Here is a 10895-nt window from a genome sequence, read left to right on the forward strand (position 1 = left end):
TGATGTCAACATATCATTGGAGTGTAAATTATTTTAAGGCATGTTACTTATCTAATATTAGAAATCTTTCTAGACAAACATTATTCCTTAAAAAAGGTAAACAAAACTAACAGACAAAACTAACCATGCTTGTTTAAAACTAGAAATAGAAAATTTACATCTGTCCAACAACTCAAACAACTAATCGGTTTGAAACTAGAAATTGAAATCTGTTCTGTTAGATAATTTTCACTAAACCAACACGAAAATGAACCATCTGGAAACACTCTCACTGATCATATTTGCATATTTGAACTGATGGAGTTTTACAATCATCAATCAATTTGATGCATGCATGGTCCCAAAATTCTATGGCCATTTTTCTTCTCATGTCTTCAACATTGTTTTGGCTAATACGGAAGTGAGACTCCCCCATCATCAATAATTCAACAAATTTGATGAGGTAAACGCCACAATCAGTTCTGAAAAAATACGAACAACATAGTCAGTAATTTTAATAGTGGATTAATAAATGCAACATAAACGTCATGAGATATGAAAAGCTCATCTTATCACTATGAATCTAATTTTATTTTCTGTTGTATTCAAATAAATATCTCATTTACTTTTATTTTTTAACTAATTAGTCATTATTCGAGATCTTAATATTGTAGGAAACTTAGTTGTTCTCTATGTTTAATATCATATAATACAAACTTAAATAACAGTAAAAAAATTATCCAAGGCAAAACAAAAGTAAACAAATTATACACATACACATATATTTCATCTACAACATGAATTGTAATGCATTTAATATGTCAATGAATCAAATTTGATTAGATCGAATTAAATTTAAAAGTCCTTAATATAGCCTAAAAAATTTGAAAAATGTGAGTTAGAGATGCTGTTAGATACAACAAACTAACAAACAAATATAACTCTTATGAAAAAGACAACGCATCCAAGTCTCAAGTAAAGTCTTTTATCAAATTTGAGTCAATGAACAAGAGAATGCAAAGAACTTTAAATTTTAAAACATAGCATACTTATACATTTTAACAACATGTCAATTGTTTAATAAAAATTTCAACGGCAGATTGTCAAGTAATTACAAGATCATATCAAAATAGAGCAAATGATGAGAGAATCAGCACAACAACAAGAAGCTTTGTTATCAAAAAAATAAGCAACAACATAAAGCTTATTTTCTAATATATAAAGAAAGCAACAAGCTTTTAATATCACAACTTACTGGTTTCCTTGGTGAGGAGCATCAATCCAAACTAACTTGAATTCTTCATGACCAACAGCGTATTGTTTACGTTTTTGATGAAATCCCAAATGCTCAAGAATGAATGGAAGAACTTTGCAGTAGTTTCTCACATAATTTTTTATAGCTTCATCATTGGCCTTATAAAATGAGTCATAGATATAGATAATTCTTTCATCTATTCCTCAAAACACCTAGGAACCAATGAGCTAAAGAAATACCTCCTTGAAGACACAATGGCATAAAAACATGATTAAGATCCACCCATGGCTTCGAAAACTCTATACAATCTCCTTTAATCATATTAATCAAGATTTTTATTGAATGGCACGGATGCTTCATAATCTCACCTTGGTCAAACTTTTTTATATCTGAAAATATCTTCCTTAAATGAATTTCATCCAATGAACTAACATCCCTACAAACTTGACCCATGTAGAAATCAAAAAGACAACTTGTTGTAGTGCATTTCAAAAATGAAGGGCAACATCTATGGTATAATGCTTTCTTTCGCAAATAATACAGAGATGTATCAACATGCTGAAAAAGGAAAAAAAAAATAGTAACCAACAAGATTTAAACATAACCCATCGATTTAGAAAGATAAAACAATTATAAATAACACTTACTTCATCTGATAAAAGACCTTTAGCATCATATATATCGAAGAACCACCTCTTCCTTGTAACACGTGTTGTACCCAATTTGAACTTCTTTCCACTTTGAAAAGTGATAATGTCATTTTTTCCAACAAATGGAGGAGAAGATGGAGAATTCTTGCTAAAAAGAAAACAATTGCAATTAGTTTTTTTTAAAAAAATGAACTAAAAATATATACATATAATAAATACGCAAACAATTTACCGTTTCATGTTCATGCCTTTTGAATACCACTCTAAGAAAGCATCAGCTACTTCCTTTGAAGGCATAGCTTCAAAATCACTATCAAATGGAAAGTTGCCTGAGAAACAATTTATCTTCTTTTCTGGTGTCAAAAATGTTGGAGAAATATCAACATAATTTGGATGGGAGTCGACTGGAGGATCACGATTGGGATGTATATCATTTCCTTTGATTACAGTTGTTTCAACAAGTGTTGAAAACGAAGGTGGTGAAGCAATAATTGTTGGTGGAATTTCTGCACTTGAAGAATGATAGACGGAAGTCATGTCCTCCTTGCTCGCTACCGAAAAATACGACTTTTGTACTTTTTTATCTTCATTAGATCTTTTTCTCTTGGAAATTTTCGGTCGCTTTTGATAAAAGAATTTATTGTCATCCTACATAGGTAAAATTTATGTTAGTCATATATCATTAAAAAAAGAAAATAGAAAAAAAAATTGAAAACACATAAAAGATGCATAAAGGTAAATGAAAATTAATAGTTTATACTTGTATGACAGCTTTTAAAATTGATGGAGAAGGAGCAACACAATCTGGACTGCTAAGAACGATTCTCCCGGATTTTAAATCATTGATGCACTCCTCCAAGTCCTTTTGTGCAGCCAATTTTTTCTCTTCCACTTTAGTTCTTTCTATGTCCTTCTCTCGTTGATTACACAATGCTCGGAGAAGATCTTCGACACGTTTGGCATCATCTTTCATTCCAACGAGATCATTAATATTTTCACGAATCTCATCTAATTTTTTTCCAAGAATAGAAATTTCTTTCCTACGCTCAGAATACTCTATCTTGTTCTCAGAAAGCTCCTTCCTATTCTCAGAAAGCTCCTTTCTATTCTCAGAAAGCTCTTTTCTATTATCAGCGACTTCCTTTATATTCTCAGTAATTTCCTGTTAAAGATATAAGAGGGAAGATAAATATATAAAAATGTTAAAATATTTATGAAGAAAACAATAAATAAACAAGAAAAACAAAATTAAAGATCAAATTTAATGTTCAGACAAATTAAAACACACCTTATAAAAAACACCTTCTTCATTGGTACTAAATGTTGTATTTTTAGCAGCACCCTTTGGCATAACCTATACTAAATTTTTATTAGAGACAAAGAAAATCCTATAAAATTTAGTTGCACAATTTTTGATAAGGTGTCCAATTTTATTACCTTGGAAAAAGTCAGTCCCTTTTGATAAGGTGTTGATGATTTTCTTTTTTTGTACTTCCTGTTATATTTTCTCGCCATACCCTGCACTTGAACGACAAAATACAACCATGTCACAAAAAATTATATTTCATGTAAGTTTCGTAAGTAGTGAAGTGTACTACAACTTCATATGGCAAATAATCCATCTAATAACCACAAAAACTCAACAAAAATAATATTACTTCTACACACGCAAAAGTCTTAAAATTCAAAATTAATATTTCAATTTTGGCTGACTGGCCTAAAGGTCAGAAAGCTTCAATTTTTTCAATTGTTGTTGAAATAGTTCATATTGTTTGTTCCTATGTCATTGTTTGTATCTAGCTAGTTTTTCAATTGTTGTTTACCTAAAGAAACATGTTTTTTTACCTTATTTTAAGGCACTTTGCTTACCTAATTGGATGACTTTTTAGGTAAACATCATTCCTTAAAGAAAGGTAAACAACATGCCTTAATTTAGGCTTTAACTAATACACAGATGTTGCCATAGTCTGTTTAATGATATTTGAATAAAGCAAAATACTAAATATGCATCCATTATTGCCACTGTAAGACAAGAGAAATATGTACCTGTAATAAGAGATGTAAGAGATAATCATAACAATAAATTGCCACTTGGAAGAAAAATTTCAAGGACATTGAAAATTCTTTAAAAGTCAATCAAAACATTCAGGGTTTAAACACCACCATTATAACCAACACCAAAAGCAAACAGACATTCAAAATAGCACCAATGCTGTCTAGCACCACCACAAAGTGTGATAATGCTGTTGGTACATGTATCATCCTACATATTTTAAACCTGCTACATCACATAGTTATAATAAAATTTACTGTAGATGGTTAAAGCAGAAAATATGTAACAAAGCTAAAACAAAAACACAACAACCGATTTTTCGTTGTTCAATACTTTTTTGAGGGCCAACGTAAAAACTCACAAGGATGGCTACTACATCCTCCTATGATGTTAGCAACAAGAGGAAGTAGCCAAGTGTTTGTTGCAACTGTCGTAACAGTCAATGACACCTAATTGGCTAACCTGAGATGACAAGAAGCTGACTAGGATATCAAATACAAAACCAACACGGAATAACTATATTCTGTCTACTTATATTAAACAAAGCTTCACAAAAAATACAGTGTTGTCATTGCCCATGCTTGATTTGAATGAAGCAAAATGCATCCAACAATTTTATTATAAGAGAGGAGAATAACATGCAATTAATTAGAAACAAATTAAATGAAGCAAAATTCATCTAACAAAAAACCAAACAGTGACTCAATGCGTAATATTGTCACCATCAGAAAAAATAATATTTGGTAATTTACAAAGCAAAATGAATGAAGAAAATTTCAACAATAGAGCATTATAAGATATTGAATTAAGAGGAGATGAATAGTCAAAGAAAGCCCTCAGATCTCATACCAAAAATGGTCATAACAGCATAACATTAGACTTTTTCATTCAAATAGATATGTCATATAATTGTTGTTTACCTAAAGAAACATATTTTTTTACTTTATTTTAAGGCACGTTGCTTACCTAATTAGATGACTTTTTAGGTAAACAACATGCCTTAATTTAGGTAAACAACGTGCCTAAATAACGCATGTCGTTTACCGTACTTTAAGCACGTTGTTTATCTAATAAGCCATGTCGTTGAATTTATTTTAAGGTAGTAATCATTGTTTACCTTATTTAAGGCATGTTGTTTACCTTATCCAGTAATTGTAAATTAGTGTTGAACTCCAAAGCCAAAGATGAACAATTGGTATATTTATTTATACTACTTATGCTATGTATTCATATGACTCCAACTTAATTTAATAATTAATATATAATTTTCATGTTACTACAGACAAATTTTGCAAAATGGGAACCTTGGCATGGAAAATTTGGGCTTTATTACCCATGGGGAAAGTACCTTCAACTTGGTGACCACCTTAGAGAATTGGCTTCCTCTATCATTTCCTTGACAAGTTGTCTCCAATACTCTAAACAGGTATACATCGTGAGCATTAATTAATTGCATAATATATATAAATTTACAATATAGTTTTTCAAATACATATCAAATTATGTATTAGTATCAGGTACATCTAATTGTTATGTACATTTGGTACCTTATACACAAAAGTTTTTTCATCATTACAACAACTAATGTGTTCTGTTTTAAATGTATGCAACTGTAAATGGGTGCCTATTCTGTAATGTATGCAACTGTTTAGTAATATAAATTTCTGTCAAAATTAATTTTTAACTGGGTATATATTGTTAAAACAAGAATCTGTTAATATGTAATATGTAAGATTATACATAGCCAAGTTTATGCAGTAATTTGAAACCCGAACATTGTTGTCAAACTTTGGTACTGTAAGTTTTTTTTTATTATTTTTTTTATTTTTGCTAAACGTATGTTTTAGTTTTTTCATGTGGTGCTATTTTAGTTTTTTTTTTCTTTACTACTGAAAGAGAGTCATGATGCTATCTTGATCTTGGTCTCAGTATGGTCTTGATCTTGGTCTCTGTTTTATTATGATTTATTTTTGTGGAGCAACAAATAATATTAATATGATTGAATTATATAAATTCATATTTAACTGAAAGTGAGCTCCCCAACTAGTCTTCTAGTTATGCTTACTGAGAAAATTGTTTTGGTTGCAGAAAAAATATTTTGACGGGTTGGAGACTGGAGACTTGAGCTTATTCCTCATTGTGGAAATTTTGGTAAACCCAGAATTTGCAGTGTATAAAGTTTACAACCAAATAATTGAGATCATTGATTCTTCATCACTTGAAGTCTTATTTCTCAGCACAAGATTATTCAAGTTATTTTTCAGCACAAATAATTTAAGAGGTGTTTTTGGGTAGAGTAATGGATAAGATGAAGATGATGGTTTTTAGTGGAAATGTAGGACAAAAGAGTTTAGTTTTCCAAACAAGAAGTAGTTTGGGACATGGCCTTTCTTGATGCAGTACAAGACAAACCATACTGTGCTAGTTTACAACCAATAAATCCTAATCCACAAACAAAATAACACAAATAATGTCATACATAGCTCTTCATAACAAATTTATACATATATATTATGAATTAAGGTTTTATTTAATCTCATTCTTTGATCTGTCTAACTCTTTTTTTTTTCTAATATGTAATGACCAAATTAATTCAGCTATAATATGCATGTGCCTCTCTCTTAATTAATAATACTAATTAAGTAGTAAAGTATGTATAACAGCAAAATAAAAGAATTTTGTCATGGAAATGGAACATAAGATCAAAGGAAGTGTGCATTGAACTATTTCAGTTGCAATTATTTTTTTAATTTCTTACCTTGTTTTATTTCTCCCACCTAGTTTTACACACTTTGCACTACAAAGAGATTATATATTTCTCTCTTTCAAAAATTACCAAATAGAAAAAGATATAAGAAAGTGAGAAAATTTCAAATAAAAAGGAGCCATGGTAATGACAAGAATCTCAAATTTCAAAAAGTGATGAGAATGAAGCATAATCCAGATGAAAAAAATTAGAAATTCTTCTTGCACACTCTTTTACTTTTGAAAGGTGAGTTTCTTCTTTTGTTATTATAATGTTTATATTTATGATAATTTAAAGCTATCTTTTTAAGTTTGACAACAAAATAGAGTAAACAATTACTAATATTATCTCATGAGGATCACTCAAAATAGAAGACAAAAGAATGAAGTATAATTCACAAACTGTGATATTCTCTACTAACCCAACTACTCTATTCTGAATATATTCCTTACAATTTTTCATTTTTAATAATAATTCTCATGACTCAATATATAAAGTGATTCTTGTTTTATCTTTTTCTGTACTTATATTTATAGTGAAGGTGATTCTCTATAAATATATATCCATTACAAAACCCAGAGTTAGAAGCTTTAGAGAAATTCCATAGAGACAGAAAATCCACTTGGGAGACTATCCAATAACTTAATATAATCACTAGCTACTATAGATAATTATTGTAGCTGCCATTAAATTCTCACACCTAACTAACTAGCTTATTGTAATTACAGCTTGATGTTTGTATTTTGTGTAAGCTATACTATAATGGAGTTCTTTAAATAGAAGAAAATCAACACATTGCAAAGAGACTAAAGATTACAACTAAGAGATCACAATCACAAACTAAACCCATCATTATATAGACAAACCTTGTTCTTTCTTTAAAGGCATAGCTGAAAAAGTTGCAGAAAAATATTTATAATATTTATGTGAGTATATAAGCTTAGTTAGTAGTTTATGTGATAGAATTTCATTTGACATGGTTAATAGTGTAAATTTTTTTCCCTTTTGTTTTTGAGATCTAAAGTGTTGTCAAGTAGTTGGGGAACTCATGGCGCAAAATCATTTAATCAAACATAGATAGTATTTTAAATGTGCATTACGTATTTTATTGAGGCATTTAATCAAACACATAAAAGGCATGAGTGCATCCATTAATGACTATATGCTTCTACCAACATTAAAATTCCTATAAGAGATGAAACTTGAATAGAAACTAAACAAAAAGGTGAATATAAAAGATAAAAAACTTACCAGTAATCAAACAATGGAAGGGGTAAGAGGAAAGGAGGCACAAACTTAAAAGATAATTCAGAGGATATAAAATGGAAATGAAATTTACCTAACTTTGATATTGCAGAAAGGATGATGCAGAGGTACGAAATCGCCGGTGGTGGAAGGGGCTGGCGACGAAGGAGGAGGGTTGAAATCGTAGGGTGGAAGGGGCTGGCGATGTTGAATGGAGGAATGAAAGTGGTGAGGAATGGCTACTGTTCTGTTGAGGAAGGTTATTAGAGAGGGTATATTGGGAATGTGACAAATAAATGAAGGTATAAATAAAATAGATAGATAAGGAAGGTAAAAATGAAAGTAGTTAACCCAAAATGGGTATAGGATGCAATTTCCTCTTAATATTAACAAAAATAAACAAATATCAACTAACCTTATAATTTGGGCACCATAAAGCATACTACAGATTTAAACCCAAAATCACATACCTTCTCACGTTGTTGATTGAATTGCTAGAATATGACATATCTATGTTGTTACCCAAGAAAGGTCTTATTTATCACTTTTTTAAAATTTTGATTATTATTAAAAAAAAATTATCAGATGTGACAACTACTTTTAAATAGCATTTATTAAGTCTTATTTATCACTCTTTTTTTTTTTTTAAAAAAAAAAATAATTGTTATTAAAAAAAAGAGACTGCTAGAAATGTGACAAGCAACATCATATATACACAAATAACAGGAATTGTAAGGTTCTAGTAAGCAATAGCTTTCTCTACCATTACTTCATTTTGTATTCATAAAACATTATGGAATATCATTTTTCTATATGTATTACTCTTTTAGGGATACTGAATGTTTTACTGCCTCATAAGTGCATCTGAATATACAAAAGACAAAACTCTCATTCTATTCAAAATGGAATAGAGATAAAGCAGTCAAGAACTTTCTTCAGTTTGAATAACTTTCTAGTGTCTTTTAAAAACAACTCAGTTATCTAGCTTCATTGGTGGAACTAAATTATTATAGATTAGTTTTACACCCTTTCAGAATAATTCCTTCACTCCCAAAGTAATTACCATCTCAGATATTAAGTTCTGAGTTAGTGTAAATATAAAGATTCTAAATACACCCATATTCATCTAACATATATGTCACTTTTAGAGATTCTTTCTTGATTGTTTCCCTATGTTCCCTTGTTGGATTACATATTTGATGGCTCCCATTCAATAGTAGGAGCATGATTTAATGCATACACAAGTGTACATTTAACCTCTTACTATTGGTACTTAGGGACATCCTGTTGTGACATTTTATCTTTATCTGGAAACAATAAATTCTTTATAGACTGAGTCATCAATATAACATTCTAGTATTAACATTAATGTAAAATACTTGCTTAAGATTAAGTAATCACTAGAGATACTATAAAACACTTCATAAGGACCAGGAATTGTGCTTAAGTCTTCGAATAGACATTGCAAGATTTCCTATCTTATTCTCATACTTCTGATAAGTTACAACTATCCATATGAATGGTTAGATTAACTTTTCTTAGCTTTATCTCAAAAGTTCCTTTCTTGAACATATCATTGTAACTCATCACTAGTGTCATCCAAATAATAACAAGCTGGATTTGTTAAAATCCTCCCACTACGATAAGGTAATGTGATTCTATTTCCAGGGACTTTAGTGGTATCTATTACTATTGTATGAGATATTGGAACATATATAGGATCAAGAATAAGTTATACTAGTTTGTTAGCTTAAGTAGTATATTATATCTATGTCTTATCAAAATATGTGTGTTATAGATATTTTGTGGTATTTTGAATATAGTTTAGAGTTCATTGTAAAAGATCTTTGAATTATATATATATATTACTAACTTCTCCACCCCTATCGGATCATAAGATCTTTTATTAAACAAAATTTTAACAATTTCTTAAGAAATGACAATTATTCATAAACGGATATAACTTCAAGTGTTTATGTAGTATTATCTATTTGCTGAGATTATTATACCATAGATTTTGTATCAATAATAAATGTGAAACACATAAAATCTTGATAAACAGACAAATATAATTTGGTATTGGCATACAAGTTACATAATATAATGTTAAATTCATAAAACCAACTCATAAAGAAATCATTTTAAAGAGAAAAATTTAAATTAATACTCTCAAAAATGTCACAATGAATTGTCTGTAATAATATAAAATAGGAAATAAAATTTCCAAACTAAATTGAAACAAATTATTCAAAAATAAAACAATTAATTCAAAATAACAAAAATTCGAGCTTCATCTTCAAGCTTGGACAATCTTCACCCCTTGCCGAACTATCCATCTCAAGTCACTAGGATAATAATCCAAGACTAAGCAGTTGGAGCTGAAATAAGAAGAACATAAAGGCAAAATCCTAAGATTAAGAATATGGATTAGCGAATCCTAACTAGATAAATGTGTGTTTATTATGGAATTATATTATTATATAATTTATTGTATATGAATTACTTTCATAAATGACAAGTTAAGACCCCGTTGGGGAGCCAGGGGCATTTTTGTAATTTTGACCCAAGAAGGGTAAAATTATAAATTTAATTTAATTGTGTGCTTATGGATTATATTATTATATAGTATACTTGTTTTGTCCTATTTCAAGTGTTTTCTGATAAGTCGGCGCGGTATAGTCATAATCGGGTATTTCGGTCCAAACTGGGTTTGGGGCCGAAATACATTTTGGGATTTTATTTTGGCATTTTATTGATATATGAGTATTCTAAAAATTACTTGAATAGTGTGTTATGTGATTAATGACTTTATTGCCCTTGAATGTGTTATGAGACCTTAGGGACAATTTGTCGTTTTGACCACTTGATTTATTGTCCAACAAAATGCATTTTTGAGTAATGAAAAGGAATTTTTTCTGATATTTTTCTCAGCCCTAAGAACCAATCTCTTCGTCTCTCTTTTACTCT

At 29.6% G+C, this 10895-nt stretch overlaps 1 protein-coding gene across 1 annotated transcript; it reads right to left on the reverse strand.

Annotated features, from left to right (window-relative positions):
* Positions 1–107: 107 nt before the first annotated feature.
* LOC115722076 (uncharacterized) lies at positions 108–8178 on the reverse strand. The gene is made up of 9 exons (XM_061105315.1): positions 8023–8178; positions 5286–5355; positions 3322–3402; positions 3173–3238; positions 2645–3046; positions 2117–2532; positions 1882–2032; positions 1235–1792; positions 108–461 (listed from the first exon to the last, which is right to left on the reverse strand). The coding sequence occupies exons 3-8, from the start codon at positions 3397–3399 to the stop codon at positions 1427–1429; spliced, it is 1479 nt and encodes a 492-aa protein (XP_060961298.1). The 5' UTR covers positions 3400–3402; positions 5286–5355; positions 8023–8178; the 3' UTR covers positions 108–461; positions 1235–1426.
* Positions 8179–10895: the final 2717 nt, after the last annotated feature.

This window comes from Cannabis sativa, chromosome X, assembly GCF_029168945.1.
Source record: "Cannabis sativa cultivar Pink pepper isolate KNU-18-1 chromosome X, ASM2916894v1, whole genome shotgun sequence".
Lineage (NCBI taxonomy): Eukaryota > Viridiplantae > Streptophyta > Magnoliopsida > Rosales > Cannabaceae > Cannabis > Cannabis sativa.

What these genes read in the sequence shown, in the direction of transcription:
- LOC115722076 (XM_061105315.1), bottom strand. Translation starts at nt 3,399, where the DNA reads ATGGCGAGAAAATATAACAGGAAGTACAAAAAAAGAAAATCATCAACA. An exon ending in AAGAAGGTGTTTTTTATAAG is followed by an intron (nt 3,047 to 3,172) that starts GTGTGTTTTAAT and finishes TATCTTTAACAG; the next exon opens with GAAATTACTGAGAATATAAA. An exon ending in TTTTAAAAGCTGTCATACAA is followed by an intron (nt 2,533 to 2,644) that starts GTATAAACTATT and finishes TTACCTATGTAG; the next exon opens with GATGACAATAAATTCTTTTA.